Genomic DNA, 19,342 nt, shown 5'->3' with positions numbered 1-19,342 from the left:
TTTGTAACTAATTACTAATTTAAAGGACCTACCACAATGTGGGGTTGAGGGGACAAGAAGAGATAAACCAAAGAATTTATATACTTATATGCATAGCCCATGGACATGGGCAATAGGGTGATGAAGATCTAGGAGGGTGAGTAGGGCCTGGCAGGAGGGTTGAAAGAGGGAAAAATGGGAAATTTCTGAAATACTATCAATAATAAAAAATATATTTAAAAAAGATAAGGCGATTTGATACATTAAATCAAATTTAAAAGACAACTTCTAATTTCAACTTTATTACTACAATCTTGAAAACATCATTTAAGTCAGCCCTTTTCTGTACAAAAAGAAGTAGCCACATTTCTTCATTATTAACTATACTTGGAGAACTTGCATTCAAAGTTAGAATCATTGCATTGATAAAACTATTGTGTATAAGGACATGATCAAAGTAAAAGAGCAAATGTGAATAAAAGAAATAAGTGGTCTTAACCTTCATTGTTTAAAACTCACCCAGAAAAACGACTTATTGATGAAACAGTCTGGTAAAAAGTGTGATAGGACAGAAGTTCTTTCTCAGTGGAAAGCTTTTGATCACTTTTCAGATACATCAAGGAAACATGAACTACACTCATCTCTTGAGATAAGCTTCTTTGAAAGGCAGCTGAACATTCCTCCTCTCACTGAATAGTTTTCTTCAAGGACAACTAAAAGTTAAATTTTGTAAAACTAAGACATGTTCTGTGCAATGGATAAGAGTCATGTTATCAGCAGAAGTTAGAGAAAGTAGCGTGTGATTGATTCTGGCATTAAGGCTGACCTCAAACACCAATTGTTTAATAAATGAAACTTAACACCTTAGACAATCTGTGAAAGGAATCAAGAGAGGTCCTAAACAGGGGAATGCTGTTTCTTCTCGAAGCATCTCTTTAACATCCCTAAAGGTCTTTTGTAATAACTAACGCTTTCTCCTGTTTAGGAAGCACATTTCATGCACTTTTTAAAACTAAATCAAAGTTGGCTGTTATCCATGGAGATGTGCAAGTAGCTATAATCAGGAACTTAAGATGACATATTTTTCTTTAGTAGAAAACATTAAATTAGATTTGTGTAGCACTTTATTCTTCTTTGATTAAACAGCATACTAAGCAGTGCCTTATAATATACTGCCAAGTCTTCCCTGGCTACTGGTAAAGAAGAAAGCTTGCAAAAAGTTTACTACCATGAGTTTCTCTATGGGATTTCAAAAAGAACAAATACTGACATCAATGAAGACATCCAGCTCATGTTATCACCAGGGCAATTGGAATTCCCCTTATGGCGCTAAGGTTCATAGAAGAGCATCCCTAGAATATCAGAATCTATAGCAAAAAATACACTTAATATCATCGATTTTTCAGACACAGAAATAGTGTAGTTTAAATTGTACCAGTATCCAAGGAATGAGCACATGGCCAGTAGGTTTGCTTTTCACCTAGAAATTCTAAGAATGCTCCTCTTCTAGACTCTAATAATTAATGGTGAGAGGCAAGTAGTATCATAAAGCTTCAGATCTGGATCAGATTTAGGGTAAAGAACACTGGAAAAAATTTAGAATGCATAGAAGCCAACAATATGGTACCCTATCTGACAGCATACGGCATGGTAGTATTCACTTTTGGGATTTATTGATATTTATCTCCTCTCCATACAAAACAAAATAAAACCTGGCTACTCCACTGCAATAAAGTTACTTGAGTAATCAAAGTATAGGAGTCGAATGAAGACTTAATTATGAATTTTTCTTTTCTTTGAGACATTAAAATGTATAGAGTTGCCAATGAGATTAAATTATTTTGTCCAGATATATTGCAATTACTTGTACAAATGAAGAAATGCATGGAAGAATTACTCATCCTTATTTATTGTAATTATTTTCTTTTGTCTTCATGAGTTCGTAAAATATATGAATAAGAAAATTAAAATGTCACTCAAAGTTTTTACAACAAAACAATTTGGAAGGGATGTCTAAATATGGCATTACTGTGATAATAGATTCAAGGTCATGCAAGCAATGTATTGCCTAAATGACCACAGCGATTGCTCTTTTATCCTACAGTGCTAAACTGAATTACTAGGCAAAATGTTGAAGTAGCATTTGAGCTTTTATAATTTTAAAATATTAGAGCTTTTAAAAGATCCTCATGGAATTCGCATCACAACATGCCTTACACATTAGGTAATGCAATTCTATCTTGGGACGTAACCCGATGGCATCGTCACACACAAACACATTCATCATGCTGTCCTACAGACTCAAAAAGGAGAATGTTTCCCCTCTGAGTTAACACATATCCCACCACATTATCATATTCCTGTTGGCTAGCAGGCAGCCGAAAGAGCTCAGAGTGCTTTGACTATTTAGACCAAAGAAATGTAAGAAAACAGCTGTCACTTACGTTTTTGAGTCATCCCATAAGACACAATAGGGATTCAAAGTACCCTAAAAGCAAACAGAGGAATAAATGTATCGTGAGTACATACATCAAATATTATAGGGTTGTGTGCAATGCAAACAGAATGGCAGATTTCTTATCTTGTAGTAAGATACTTCAAAGATTCCACCTCTATTTTTTTTTGTATTAAAATCTGCATGTCCTTTCTTATAGATTCGGTGACCCAGTTTGTGAAATTCTTTTCATGAAAATAATTCATTTATTCCAAATATCATGACTTATAGTTAGTTGTTTTGAAATTTGAACGTGATACTCTCATCTACCACAAGGTTCATATTTTGATGATTTCTACTTCATTTTTTTCTCTAAAATATTAATTGCTGAATTGTTTCCTTTAAGCAGACCAAAGTATTTACAATGTGTCAATCACAGTGAAACATTCAATATTATACAATCACCACCACCACCACTTCCTCTGCAGCCTCTAGTTGTTCAGCTTCCTGGAGGCAAGAGATGGTTGCATTTGTTGTCCATGCCCAGAGAGTTTGTTAACTTGCAACACCTTCTTAATCAACAGATCATAATTGTATGGGATCACATCTAATGAAACTCTGAGAAAAAGGGCTAAACTTTTATTCGGTTTAATAATTATGTATTTAATAGCTACCATGATTTTTGGGATGACAAAATGAGTTTTCCACACTGAATTCCAGAGAAGTACTTTAGTTTTTGTTGTTGCTGCTGTTTTGTTTTGTTTTGTTTTTTCTCTCTCTCTCTTAACAAAAATCTTCATTGTAGCCTGGCAACGGTGGCTCAGTGGTTGAGCGTTCACCTATGAATCAGGAGGTCACAGTTCGATTCCTGGTCAGGGTACATGCCTGGGTTGTGGGCTCAATCCCCAGTGGGGGACATGCAGGAGGCAGCCCATCAGTGATACTCTCTCATCATTGATATTTCTATCCCTCTCTCTCCCTTTCCCTTCCTCTCTGAAATCAATAAAAATATATTTTAAGAAAACTTCATTGTTGAAAGTATTAAATATGTCCCCTTTATCCCCCATTGATCCCTTCTATTCCACCCCCACCCCAGGCCTCACAGACCTTCACCACTCTATTGTCTGTGTCCATGGTTTATGCTATATGCATATAAGTTCTTTGGTTGATCTCCCGCCCTCTCTTCCCCCATGGGCCTCCCTCCTCGCCCACATCTTCCATTTTATTTTTATTGATTTTTAGAGAGAATGGAAGAGAGAGGGAGAGAGAAAGAGAAACATCAATGTGAAAGCAAAACATCAATTGCTGGCCGCCTCCTGCACAAACCTTACTAGGGACTAAGCCTGAAACCTGGGCATGTGCCCTAACAGGGAATAGAACCAGGAACTTTCTGGTACACTGGATGATGGCCAACCAACTAAGCCATACTGGCCAGGCCTGTACTTTGTTTTGAAAAGAACTAATTCTTGGAAAGTATTATTTCCTATCTGCTGGTCCACATTCACTGGGTCTTATATTGCCCTTTGAGCTTAATAATTCTTCCTCTATGTGATATCTTTAGATATCAGCAGATCCAATCATAGCCCTGAAGAGTCATCTCTTCTCTATTAAACATATTCTGTTGGTTTCAAGTTCACTCCACTCACTTCCTTGAGCACACACTATAAACGTATTTAGAGGAACCATCCACTGTGTCCTATTTGTACAGAACAAAGCAGGACTATTGCCTCTCCAATTTAGGTGCCGTGTTCTGAATAATGCAAGATAAGGCAGTGTCAGGTATTTTGGTAGCCTCTTCCTGAGTTTGACAGATATCACCCATATTTAAAATCTCTTAGGAGCTTTTTGAATCCTGATTTGGGCATCCCACACATTCACTATTGCTTCCAAACTTTGTTTCATTACAGGATTAAGAAATAAACATGATATATGTGTCCTCAGCCAACCAAGTCGTTGATAAAATGACGAATAAGCCAAGGAAAGCAAAAGTCACAGTCCTGAAACAGGCTGCTGGGTCCTCCCCACAGGTGGATATGCTCCTCAGTGTTAGCCAGCTGTGAGCCTGCCCTCATTCCTCCCTCTTGTCCACATGTAGACGGTCACTGGGGTACATGCGGCAAAACAACATCTTTAAAAGTCTAGGCAGGCTTTTTGTGAAATGTTGCACTTCGTAAGGTCTGCTTTCTGGGTCCATTCTAGGATTCCACTGGAAATAAAAATTAAGCTCAATATTTTAAAATTTGTTAAATCTACCCCCATTTTATTTATTATTTATTGGAATTGGGGCATTTGACTAACTCCAATGTTTTAGCACCATTACCATTTTCCAAAATCCTTCAAAAAAAAGTAGATATTCTACTTTTTACCAAGTGCTCATACCTCTTAATTATACTCTTAGAGCATAAAAACATGCCCTGAAAAAGGTTATAGACTTATAGATGTTGATGAGGAACATGCCTATGGAATGTTGATATCACAATACAAGAAATATGCTCATATAAATGTCACTAGTCATAATTTATTGTGTAAGGGACAGAGCATCATGTACTGTATTAGAAGAAGGAGTTTCACGGAAGATACGAGTGCCCATGTGGATCTTACAGGAGGCACAGATATAAATGTTCTAGGGAAGGGGAGAGGAATGGTATTCCACATTGGTTTCTTCCTTGGCTCTATGAGACTCTATCTAGTTTTACCCGAAATTATATAGCTTGTGGCTTCCTAAGAAATCCTTAGCATAGCTACAATGTTGTCTCAAAGTTATGCTATATTTATTTAGAGATTTGTTCAAAAGAGCTCAGAGCACAGTATGGAAAATAAGTTAAACTTGGGGTATCACAATGAAGGAGATGGGAGAATACGTTTCATGGATGTAGAAACGAAGTGTAGGTGAAGAACCTGAGATAACAGGTCCTCTACATCTAGTTCACTTCTTTTAGCAATGCCTGAGTTAGAGTAACTTAAGTCTCTACATAAACCAACACAGTGGGGCCTTGACTTATGAGTGTCCCAACTAACGAGTCTTTCGAGATACGAGCTGTTTCTCGACTGATTTTTTGCTTTGAGTTGCGAGCTAAAATTCGGGGTACAAGCCAGCTTCAGATACCCCACCGCTAGTTGGCGCAGCGAACGTCACAGTGAACGCCACAACATCAGCCCAGCATTCAATTCATTGTAATGGTGAAAATTGATTTGACATACGAGTAATGTGAGTTACGAGCTCCGTCACGGAACGAATTAAACTCGTAAGTCAAGGCCCCACTGTACTGCATTCTGATTATAGGGTTAACATTTCAAAACTAGAGTTCATAACACGACACAACAAAAGAAACTAATTTAGAAAAAAAAATTACATGAACTTAATTGTTTGGATATCCCTTTACTTTTTACTCCTCTAAGGAAACTGATTTCCACTTTCGGATGAAAGTATAAAGATGGTAAATACTTTTACTCTTATCCCATGCCTTTTTCAGACCTTAGCTTTATCCTGTACCTTCCTCACTTCCTCACCTCTTAGATGCTTCTCTCTCTTTCTGTCTGTGAAAATTCGAAAAACATCCACGTGAGAAAATTATAGGCTCCACGATGCACCACTCAATCTTGTGTTTCTCTATACATCTGGGACCTACACAACTGGCAGACACCTCCTGTGCTTTGTGAATATTCATCCTAGTACAGTCACTAATAAGTAGGCCTGTGAGCTGAGTCAGTTATTTAAACATTCCAGTTTAGAAAAATAAGTAGAGAAATCTTAGTATGTAGATAGAGCACTCATTTAAGGAATAGAAGAATGTGAAATGGGACATAAAAAAAGATGAATTAATTCTAAACATAAAAAATAAATCTAGCTAAATGGCTCTGGCTTGGAAACCATTTATAAAACATTTGTAAAATATTTCTCAATGGTACTCTACTACAAGATCTGTATGAGGAATTTACAGGAAATCAATAAAGGAAATGGCGAGCTCAAAAGAGAGCAGTAACCAAATGTAATGACACAAGCAGTAGTCAAATAGTCAAGCTATAGAAGTGAATTTAGGAATGCAAGAAAAAAAAATCTTCAGGTAAATGAGAAAAGTGGGCTAAAGATTAATTTACAAAACTGTCAATGGACACAAAATATTAAAACTGCATGTATTTGCCCTGACTGGTTTGGCTCAGTGGATAGAGCATCGACCTGCGGGCTGAAAGGTCCCAGGTTCGATTCCGGTCAAGGGCATGTACCTTGGTTGCGGTCACATCCCCAGTAGGAGGTGTGCAGGAGGTGGCTGATCGATGTTTCTCTCTCATCGATGTTTCTAACTCTCTATCCCTCTCCCTTCCTCTCTGTAAAAAAATTAATAAAATATATATATTTTTTTAAAAAAACTGCATGTATTTGATAACTCTGTAAAGGATATGCTATTCTTGAAAACTCATTTGTTGGGGGCAAAAAAGTTGTGTGTGTGTGGTTTTTTTTTCTTCTCTTGACTATCCAAAATAGCACAGTTTAACTCCTGTTAAACATTTTTACTCACCAGCTTTTAAGCATTTACAAAGTATACCATGACCCAAATTTCCCAATTACTATAAATGTTTGACACACTATTTTCAAGTGCCTTTAACAGTTTTTGCTATTTTCTTTTACTTCTCTGTTTTGACATCAATCAAATCAATGTATCCATTTAATTGTAAAATATATCACTAAGTTTGTCAATATATTTCTGTGGGTGGTTCTCTCTTTTCCTTTGGTCTGCATAACTTTTCTTTTTTCCTTTTTATAATGGAGGATTTGGCATCCTTTCTAGTTCAATCTCAGTGATTACAGAAAGACATTCATAAGCAAATTTCTTTTCTTTCTTCAAAACTATCTACTGATTCTTTTTTTCTTTTCCCTATGGAATACTTTAAATATATCTCATGATGATAAATTATTCTCATAAATCAATGAAGTCAGAAAGGAGAGCCAGGAAGATGATCAAAATAAGTTCTTTCATTCATTTACTGATTCATGTAAACAAAATCACTTAGTAAACACCTATTATATTCCAGGTGCTCTTGGAGGCACTGGTAATACAACATTGGACAAAACCAAATCCTGTCTTATAGACTGCACCTTAATGAAGAGAGCAAAGAGGCAGACAAAAAAACATAAACAAGTATGAAAATATCTAATACTAGTGGCCCAGTGCACGGAATCATGCACATTGAAAGTGAAATAATTAGAAGAAACATTTTAATATTGCTATTTGCCCTTTCTCCTTCAGTGCCTGGGAGCTGGGCAGTGGTGCCCCCAGCATGGCCACTGGTCACCATCTGCAATGTGATCAGCGGGGCGATCGGGCCCCCACTCACGCCCGCCTTGGCCTGGCACCACCTGCTCACCTGCTCCACCATCCCACCATGATCTCGCTCTCCCATTGAGGCCAACAGCACCACCACTGCCACCCGCTGCCAGTGCCACATCACTGATGCCCGCCATGTTCTGCGCTGCCCCCTGATGGTCAGCGCACATCATAGCGAGTGGTCGAACCTCCGGTCTCCCTGTCAAACTCCTGGTCAAACCACCGTTCAAGGGGACAATTTCTATATCAGGCTTTCATTATATAGGATGCTGGATGGTAATCTGTGCTATGATCTAAAGTAAGTCACACTGAGTAGGAGAGGCTGGTAAGTGAATGATTACAATTATGTATATTAGGAAGGATTCACTGAGAAGATAATCTTTAAGCAGAGGTCTGAAGGAAGGTCGTTACAGAGAAGCTAAGGGTAAAGTCACAATAAAAATGAATGAAGACCAAGTTTCTCTATCCTTGGCATTTTTAAGTCCTGAATATATTTAATTTACATGATTTCTTAATTGCACTCTTGATATCTTAATGTTTAAAAGTGTTTTCTCTGCACCTTCTCTAGAATCAATGGGGATGCTTATTAAAAACTAGGGGCCTAATGTACAAATTCATACACCTTCAAAGAAACTGTGGGCTGCGAGGCTGTGGTGGGCATAGGAGTGGGTCTTGGCCCATTCTCCATGCCCCCGCTGACCCTTCCTGCCATGTCCCTCTGGTCCCTGTCTGCCCGCAGCCCCACTCCTGACACCACCACTCCCATGTGCTGATGGTGCTGTCCCTGCTCACACCCACTGATGTTGTGGAGGGATTGGGGCTGGTGCCATTAGCAGGTGCAAGTGGATTGGGTGCTGTCAGCAGGTGTGAGTGGTGGCTGCTGCCTCAATAACCCCTCAGGAGCAGGGCGGGTGGAGAAGCCCTCAGGGATGATCAGGACCAGCAGCTGCCACTAGCACCTGTTGACTGTGCTGAGCAATTGGGGCTGGCGCCGGGTGCCGGCAGTGGGTGCAAGCGGGGCAGGCACTGGCAGCAGGTGCGAGCATTGGGCGGGACTGCGGCATGTGGGAGCAAAGAATTTTCAGTAACTACCAGAAGCTTGGCCCAATGACAGCGACTAGCACCCTGCCTTGGTCTAGCGCCCCCCATTCACTTCCTCCATCATCGCGCCATGGCTGACACCTGCCATGTTCCACGCTCTGACACCTGCTGCCTAGTCCCACCAAGTTCCACACACGCCCCCTGGTGGTCAGCACACATCATAGCAACCAGTTTTTTGGTTATTCTGCTGTTCAGTCTATTTGCATATTAGCCTTTTATCATATAGGAGACTAGAGGCCCAGTGCAAAAATTTGTGCACCGGTGGGGTCCTGTTGGCCCACCCTGATGGGTGTCGATTGGGGCTGGGCAGGTTGGGGGTGAGGGCCCATGGGAGATTGGCCAGCTGGCCCTGCCCAAGATCAGGGTGTGGGGGGGAAATCAGATAAATAGATAGATATATTCCTTGGCTCCATGAATTCTGAGATTAGGGCTAAACTAGGAACATGCAATTTACCCCTTCTACCCACCAATATTTTTTATTCACATCAAATTTGGAGAAGTAAGTACTACTCAAAACCGAAATAATGTGGTTAATTTACTTTGTGTTTCTTTGACCTTTCAGATGCTTAGTGCTCATATACCATAGTAAATTCTGAATCTGGAAACCTCTTAACTTTCTTATAGCTTTCATAGTCCTCTTGAAACAAAATACCTCCTTGTCTATAATGGTCAAGCAAATAAATCAACAAAGCATCTATAAACATGAAGAAGGACAGGGACTTCATCATAACTATTTCATCATTTCCAATGCTCTGACTCAGATATTCCAAAATCATTCTTTCTGTCACTTCTAGTTAATTGTACATTGACATTTTGAGTGTGGATGGGAGAAAGAATGTTCACTATACTATCTCTATTCAATTTTATAAATTTTAAACATAAAGGCATTACATTAAAATGATCTGGATTTTGCTAAGCTTATTCTTCCTTCATTTCTCCACTAAGGTGTAATTGTCATCTATAATAATAAAAGTGTAATATGACCAGACAGCCAAATGACCTTCTGGACATCCTTCTGGACAACCTTCTGGATGAAGCCGGGGCTGCAAGGGCTGAGGCAGCCACAACAGCTGCGAGGGCTGAGCCCCTTACATGAATTTCATGCATTGGGTCTCTAGTTATTATATAACTGCACAGATAGATTTTAGGAATTCCTCAAGAACAGGTTCAAAATGACTGACATGATCTGCAATAGACTAATTTATATTCTGCTTATAATTCTCATATTACTTGAGAAAAAACAATTTTAAAAACCTTAGGAATTAGTGCTAAGGGAAGTAAGATCTTAGTAGATGTACATTTTTCCATGGTCATACCTATGACATCATTAAAAGCTGATCAATGAGAGGGAACCCTTTCAGGCTATGGCTCAACTTATAAACAGCTTCATAGTCCCTACAAGTGTGATACACCTCCCAAGAAGATGATGCACTTGAAAAAAATACAATATTAAAATGAACAACAAGAAATAGTCTATTGAATGTTCTCTAAACCTCGTTTCAAGGTTATGGTAAGTACTGTTTCATATTTTAGTAATTTAAAATAATTCTAAAAAGAACAAACATGGGTCTTTGTTTTTGAAGGGATGACTGATAGGTATATAAAGTATAAGAGCCTCACTGAATATGCAATACTTTACAGGAATGTGGATGGAGATATGGAGATATAGTTTTTGAATAGATCACAATGGGAACGTATCACACCAAGGAGATGGAAAAGGAAGAACTGTCTTTAACTAAAGCAGAATGATACAAAAGCCACTGAAGTGAGAAGTGCAGAACATTGTTTATCAGGATGAGTCACATTCCTGTTACATAGCTCTTCTCGAGGAGTTGGCAGCTGTTTAATTAGAACACGAGGAGAGCGCACATATTTACTTCAGTTTCTGCTATCGGGTTACTCAGTAGCTCCCATTAACCACATGACACTATTTTGGGGGATGGATAACAGCTTGCTTCTCTCATTTCTGAGATATATCACTAACCTGAATATATATATTATTATAGATGGACACTTTCCTTTTGACATATGAGAAACAGTAAAAAATTGAACCACTATCAGTAATTATTCATATGTGTATCCTGCAAAGAAAATCATTGCCTCCACATGTATGTCTTAGAGCATGAAAAAGAATGGGGCAAAACCCTCTACATATTTCCTTTGTGTGTTGAAAGTGCAAAATAACTTTAAGAAATACCTAAATAACTAAAGTAGATTCTTTATGCATACAATATACACCATAGGTATTTTCTTTTTATAGCCAAGAGGATAAAATAATGTGTCTTAATAATACTTCCATGGGATTGTTGTGGAGACAAGGGCTGGAGGAGTGTTTTTCACTGCTCCAGTCCAGTAGCTGCCAGCAGAGTTCCGCTAAATTGCTTCCAGAGTACAACATATCTGTAAATGTCAGAGTTGTCCCTGGCCTCCAACACCTGGTTCCACAAGTTGCTTTCGTGGCTGCACAGGTGATACCATCTTATGGCTTCCTATAATTTCTCCCACTATCTACTAGTACTTCCACTTTACATGGCCATTCTCACTGTCTGGTCATTCCTTTAATCAGGCTCCTAAAATGCTCGTATAATAATCAGCAGGACAAAATGTAATCTCTAGTTGCTAATTGATTTTTATTGAATAATGAATCATTAGTATTTTAGTATATCTGATTCAAAATGGCACTATTAATGTATACAACTATTACCTTCATAATCTAAAGGTTAATTTTGCAATGCAGGGGTTATTACTTTTCTATTACTGCTGTTATGAATTACCACAAACTTAGATGCATAGAACAACACAAATTAATTATCTTGCAGTTTTTGTAGGTCAGAAGCCTGGGTCTCTGCTCAAAAGATTAACGAGGCTGACATCCAAGCCTGGGCGGAACTGCACCCCTTTCTGCAGGGTCTGGGGATAAATCCATGTTCAGGCTCATGCAGGTCTCAGCAGAATTCAGTTCTTGGCAGTTGTGGGACTGCCTCCACATTTCCTCCCTGGTGGGCAACCAGGGGTGTCTTCAGCTTTTAGAGGCAGCTTTTAGAACATATCCCCTTGCTTGTGACCCCTTCCTTCATCTTTACTGTAAGCAATGGCAGTTGATTCCTTTCTCTGTTTCTCTCTGATCATAGCCATAGAGAAAGGTTATCCATGTTTAATGGCTCATGTGATTAAATTGGACCTATTCAGACAATCTAGGATAATTTTCCCATCTCAATGTCCTTTTTAAAAATATTTCGATTTAATTTATTGGGGTTACATTGGTTAATTAAATGTTCCAAGTGTAACATTTTATAATACATCAACTGTATATATTGTGTTCACCACTCCCATCACCATTTATCCCCCTTTACCCTTTTCTACCTACCCTCACCCACCTTCTCTCTGTTAATCACCGTATTGTTGTCTATGCTTATGAGGTTTTTGTTTAATCCCTTCACCTATTTCATCCATCCCTCAACCTCTCCCCCACCCAAACTGTCAGTTTTTTTTCTGTATCTATGAGTCTATTTCTATTTTGTTTGTTTATTTTGTTCATTAGATCACAGATATAAGTGAAAACAATTGGTATCTGTCTTTCTCTGACTGGCTTATTTCACTTAGCGTAATACCCTCTAGGTCCATGCACGCTGTCACAAAGGTAAGATTTCTTTCTTTTTTATAGCTGAATATTAATCCATTGTGTAAATATACAGCTTTTTTTTTATCCACTCATCTAATTATGGGCGCTTGGCTGCTTCCAAATCTTGGCTATTGTAAATAGTGCTGCAATAACCATAAGGGTGTATATATTCTTTCTAATCAGTGTTTTGGGCTTCTTCAGATATATTCCCAGAAGTGGAATTGCTGGATCAAAAGGCAGTTCCGTTTTAATTTTTTTAGGATACTCTATACTGTTTTCCATAGTGGCTGCACCAATCTGCATTCCCACCAATAGCGCATGAAGGTTCCCTTTTCTATACATCCTCGTTACCACTTGTTGTTTGTTGATTTATTGGTGACAGCCATTGTGACAGGCGTGAGGTGATATCTCATAATGGTTGTAATTTGTATTTCTCTGATGATTAGCGACATTGAGCATCTTTTCATGTCTATTGGTCATTTGTATGTCCTCTTTGGAGAAGTGTCTATTTAGGTCCTTTGTCCGTTAATTCAATTGCATTTTTTGTTTTATGGTGATGAGTTGTTTGAGTTCTTTATAAATTTTGGATATTAACCCCTTAGTAGATGTATAATTGGCAAATATGTTCTCCCATCCAGTGGGTTGTCTTTTCATTGTATTGATGGTTTCCTTTGCTGTGAAAAAACTTTTTAGTTTGATGTATTAAAATTTGTTTTTCTTTTCTTTTTTCCCCCTTGCTCAGGGAGATACATCAGAAAAAACATTGTTATGAGAAATATCTGAGATTTTACTGCTGATGCTTTTTACTAGAATTTTATGGTTTTGAGTCTTACATTTAAATCTTTAACTCATTTTGAGTTTATTCTTGTGAATGGTATAAGGAGGTAGTCTAGCTCCTTTTTTTTTTTGTATGTACTTGTTTAATTTTCCCAACACCATTTACTGAGTAGACTGTTCCAAGAGGTTAATTCTTAGCAATACAGGCCTACCTCAAGAAGTAAGTAAAATCTCAAATAATCTAAACTTACACCCAAAATAACTAGAAAAAATAACAAACAAACGCCAGAGTAAGTAGAAGGAAGGAAATAATAAAGATTAGAGTGGAAATAAATGACATAGAGACTAAAAGAAACAATAGAAAAGGTCAATGAAACCAAGAGCTGGTTATTTGAAAACATAAACAAGACTGACAAGCCTTTAACTAGATTCATAATGAAAAAAGGAGAGAGGTCTCAAATAAATAAAATCAGAAATGAAAGAGGAGAAATAACAATGGACACTACAGAAATACAAAGGATTTTAAGGAAATATTACAATCAACTGTATGTCAACAAATTGACAACCTGGACAAAATGGAAAAATTCCTAGAAGCATATAATCTTCCAAAACTGAATCAGGAAGATTCTGAAAATCTGAATAGACCAATTAAAACTAATGAAATAAAAGCAGTAAACACACATACACACACAACAACAACAACAACAACAACCAGCAAACAAAAGTCCTGGACCAGCCGAACCGGTTTGGCTCAGTGGATAGAGCATCGGCCTGCGGACTCAAGGGTCCCAGGTTTGATTCTGGTCAAGGGCATGTACCTTGGTTGTGGGCACATCCCCAGTAGGGGGCATGCAGGAGGCAGCTGATCGATCTCTCTCATCAATGTTTCTAACTCTCTATCCCTCTCCCTTCTTCTCTATAGAAAATCAATAAAATATATTAAAAAAAAAAGTCCTGGACCAGATGGCTTCAGAGGCAAATTTAACCAAAGAAAGATCTAATACCTATCCTTCTCAAACTATCCCAAGAAATTCAAAATGAGGGAAGACTCCTAAACTTATTTTATGAGGCCACCATTATCCTCATTCCAAAACTAGATAAAGACATGACAAAGAAATACAATTATAGACTAATATCCCTGATGAACATAGATGAAAAATACCCTCAACAACATATTAGCAAAGCACATCCAACAATACATTACAGAGTTCATACACCATGATCAAGTGGGATTCATTCTGGGGAAGCAAGATTGGTACAATATTCACAAATCAATAAACATGATACACCACATAAACAAAATGAAGAATGAAAATTACATGATTATATCAACAGATATAGAAAAAGCATTTGATAAAATCCAGCACTCATTTACAATAAAAACTTTTAGCAAAATGGGAATATAGGGAACATACCTTAATGTAATATGAGCCACATATGACAAACCCACGGTCAACATAATACTTAACAGGCAAAAACTAAAATAGTTTTTCTTAAAATTGGGAGCAAAACAGGGATGTCTGCTTTCACCACTCTCATTGAACATAGTACTGGAAATTCTAGCCAATTTGAATAAAAGGTATTCAAATTGGAAAGGAAGAAATAAAACTGTAATTATTAGCAAATGGCATGATACTATATATAGAAATATCTAAAGACTCAATGTCATTACTTTTTTATTTTTTTAAGTATGTTCTTATTGATTTCAGAGAGAGGAAGAGAGAGAGAGAGAGACACGTCAATATGAGAAAAACATTGATAGGCTGCCTCCTGCAAGCCCCCTACTAGGGATTGCATCCTTGGCATGTGCTGGGAATTGAGCTGTGACCCCTGGTTCATGAGATGACACTCAACCAACTAAACCACACTGGCTGGGCATCAATGTCCTTACTTTTAATCACATCTGAAAAGTCCCTTTTGATGTGTAACATAACATATTAAAAGATTCTGGGGATTAGGGTGTGAACATCTTTGGGGGCCATTATTCTGTTTACCACACAGGGAATGACAATCTACATGGACCAGGAGATCAATCTGGTCTGCTACCTATTTTTGAAAATAAAATTTATTGCAGAGTCACACCCACTTGTTTATATGCTGTCTACGGCTGCATTCACTCTACAACAGCCATAGGTGAATAGATGGGACAGAAACAACTATGGCCCAGACACCTAAAACACTTACTATGTGATTCTTAACTGAAAAAGTTTGCTGAGCCCTTCTCCAACAACAGAATAATTATTCTAAATCTTTTTGAAGAATATTAGCTATGTATTATGAATAAAAATAAGCAGAATTTGAAATGTAATGGAGAAGAATGCTTACTGAAATTTAGGATACACCCCAAATAGCTGTAAGTAGAGAATGATTCTATCTCAATTTCAGCTGTTGGCAGAGCCATCAATTTCTTGTCTAGTTAGCATTTCATGACACTCCTTTAAAATTACCAAGAGCTTTACACAAGCAAAATATCAGAAATCTCTTTCTTCCACATGGACAAAACACAAGGGTAGAAAAGTAATTTTAAAAGTAAACATATGCATTCATATAAGTATAACCATTGGACACAGATAGTAGGGGGGGTAAGGGCATATGCTGGGGGGTGGGAGCGGCTGGGGAGAGGGCAATGGGGCAAAAAGGAGACATATATCATACTTTAAACAATAAAGAATTTAAAAATAAAAATAAATAAAAGTAAAGGTATACAAAAATCCTTTGCAGAAATTATAGATGCAAAGCCTAGACTTTAAGCTTTGCCAAGTGATTTTTAGTTTCTTAGGTTATTATCAGCCTTTGATATTCATAAAAATACCCACTGATGAATGTTGGAATCTCTTTTCATTGTTTCTCACGCTTATCTAATGCTAACAAGCACATTCATTACAGTCTTCCATTGTGTTTCCCACTATTATTTACAAAGGCCATGGTTGATGATTAATTTTAGTTTATGCACATAAAACAAACTCCTTAATTTGTTAGATTGATCCTATTCATATGCAAGCAAATATGGCAAAAAAATACACACTCCCACAAGTCCAAATTCCCATGAGATCTTTTATGAATATGAGCAGTTTGAAAATTACAAATAAACATGGTGCATTTTTTCAGTCCTGAAAGATAGCAGTATCACCCTAACAAGGCCATTGAAGTTGTTGCTCAGAGGAAGAAATAAAAAGAATGACAACAAGATTAGACTGCAAAAACTGCCAGCCAGACAGTCCAATCCATCTCTTCATGAGATATGGAACTATAGAAAGACTTTTTATTTGGAAAAATAATGTGTATTACAGCTTGCAATGTTAATAAAGCACCAGATCACTAAGATAACTGATTTTTCTAACTCATTTTAAAGGGATATTATCCACCTTAAGAAGTCACAGCAGGTTCAGACCCATCAGAACCAAAGCAGACTAATGATGGGTATGTGTATATGTGCATGTGTATATGTCTGTGTGTACATATTGAGCCACACTTGCCAGTGCTAACAAATTTGGAGCATACAAAGAAACAAATTCCTTACTCAAAAGCAATGTTAAAATTATTTCCCAGGTTTCAATGCAGTGAGGCAATCATGGCTATTCTAAGGTTTGAGGAAGTAGATAGTATAGTGATCAAACACACTCTCAAAGTTAGAATCAGTATGACAAAAGTAGGAAAAGACCTAATAGGTTAATTATTAATTATGATGTTTAAAAGTTATTGCTGAGAGATTTGATATTTTCATTAAGCAATCTAGGAAGCCTGAAACATTTTAGTAAAAAGTGGTTTACAAAAAAAGATAATTGTCATTGTTTATAAACCAAGGTGTTTTGTTTGTTTTTTTAGGAAAAATCAGAAATTACAAAATAGGTTTTGTAAAACAGAATATGATTATAAATCCCATTATGTCATTCACTAAGTACATCAATTTGGGAAAATGCCAATCACTTTGTGCTTCTGTTACTCGCATGTAAAAGTCAACTTCATAAAAATTTTTTAAGGAATAAAAAAAAACCTATGTGTATACAACACAGGAGACTGGCTTACATTAATATTGGAAGTATCCTATATAATAAAAGCCTAATATGTTAAGTGTCCGACTGTTCGACTGTTGGACCAGTCACTATAATGCATGCTGACCACCAGGGGGCAGATGCTCTGACCAGTAGGTTAGCTTGCTGCTGGGGTCCAGGTGATCGAGACTGGGCGAGATGGGCAAGACATACCCTGGAGCCCTCCCGCGGTCCCTCCCCAGCCCTGATCGTGCACTAGTGAGGTCCCTCGGACTGGTCGGCACCCTCTTGCAATCCAGGACCCCTTGGGGGATGTCAGAGAGCAGTTTCAGCCTGATCCCCGCAGGCCAGGCAGAGAGACCCCACCAGTGCACAAATCTGTGCACCTGGCCTCTAGTAAACATATAATTATGAAAACCATAACAGGAATCACCTTCCTTGCCCCTCCTCATTAATGACTTAAGTATTCCAAGAGATTATATAAGGGATAAGTAGATATTTTAAATTTCTAAAAAGGACTGAACAAAATGCAAAGAATTTCAGTTGCAGTTGTATGGATTTAAGAAAGGGTTCTTGTCATTCTGGAATGGAGTATTTAGATTTAGAACACTGGAGCACCTAGATAGTTATAAGAAGCCTTTTCTGACCCTTAAATTAGCACTTTGAAATGCTGCCCATCCATTCTCCTACTCTGGAGTACCCTAGAGTTAACTCCCCTTTGTCTTATGTTTAAAACTTCTATTGTTGCCCACATATAGAGAGGGGCATAAGCAGGCCTACTGTTGTATGTGAAACACAGAGTTTATCCTTATTTTATTTCTTTATTCATTTTTATTGAATTTATTGGGGTGACATTGGCTAATAAAACTATGTATAAATCTAAAATACATCATCTACATATTGTATTATGTGCTCACCACTCCAAGTCAAGTCTCGTTCCATCACTACTTATCCCTTTTACATCCTCCTCTACTTTACCTGACTCTTTTCTGCTGGTAATCACCATACTGTTGTGTGTGATCTACAGTGTTTTGTTTTTTTAATTATTGTATTATTTTACATATAGATAACTGTAAAACTACATTTGTCCCAGCTTATATAAACTATACATACTGCCTGCAACTTAATGTATTTTTAACTTGACAATAAATGTATTTCTACTGGGTATTTAGGTGGTTTTAAAATAATTTGCTATCATAAATAGTTAAGTAAGAATGCTGACAAATTTTTCTTTATTTCCTTTGAACAAATTCCTATATTTAAAATTGATGGTTAAAAGGTGAAACATTTAAAAGGTTTTCAGAAAAATTAGCATAGTTTGTTCAACAAGAATTTATAAAATTGCCTAATTTCTCTAAAATGTCACCAACTTTAGTATTGAATATAAATATTTTATATTTGACAATTCTATGACAAAAATAGTAGCCAACAAGCAATGCTTCATTAATAATGAGGCTAGTAATATTGGCATAATATTATTTATTGCTTTTATAATTTCTTTGCAAGTTTGTTCTTGTCTTTTGCTTCCTTGACTATTGGTAAGTTTATATATATAATTTTTATTTGAGGTTTTATAAAAGCTTTTAACATGATATACAAATATTTTGTTTGAAAAATATGTTGAAAATGTATTTTTTTCTGCCATTTATCTTTAAAGTAGAGGTCCGGTGCACGGAATCATGCATGAGGGGGGGGTCCCTCAGCCAGGCCAGAACCCTCTCCAAATCCGGGACCCCTCAGGGGATGTCCGACTGCAGGGATCAGGCCTAAACTGGCAGTCGGACATCCCTCTCACAATCTGGGATTGCTGGCTCCTAACCACTCATCTGACTGCCTACCTGATTGCCCCTAACCCCTCTGCCCGCCAGCCTGATCACCCCTAACCACTCTCTGCTGCTGGCCTGATCGCCCCTAACTGCCCTCCCCTATTGTCCTGATAGCCCCGAACTGCTACCCTGCTGGCCTGATCATCCCTAACCGCCTCTGCCTCAGCCCCTGCCACCATGGCTTTGTCCAGAAGGAGAGCCGGACGACCAGAAGATGTCAGGTCAACCCGGTCTAATTAACATATTACCCTTTTATTAGTATAGATGTTATATATTTTTTTGTTTTT

General features: G+C 37.6%; 1 protein-coding gene across 1 annotated transcript in view; it reads right to left on the bottom strand.

Annotated features, from left to right (window-relative positions):
- Positions 1-19,342, bottom strand: part of ADGRB3 (adhesion G protein-coupled receptor B3) — a 690,088-nt gene that overhangs the window by 288,814 nt on the left and 381,932 nt on the right. Inside the window, exon 17 of the mRNA XM_081094478.1 lies at positions 2,424-2,467. Coding sequence (XP_080950604.1) covers positions 2,424-2,467 — 44 coding nt within the window. The remainder of the gene's footprint in view (positions 1-2,423; positions 2,468-19,342) is intronic.

The sequence above is a fragment of the Myotis nattereri genome (genome assembly GCF_964212035.1).
Source record: "Myotis nattereri genome assembly, chromosome: 6".
NCBI classification, from domain to species: domain Eukaryota; kingdom Metazoa; phylum Chordata; class Mammalia; order Chiroptera; family Vespertilionidae; genus Myotis; species Myotis nattereri.
Note: the sequence above shows the minus strand (reverse complement) of the source record. Positions and strands in the feature narration are given on the sequence as shown.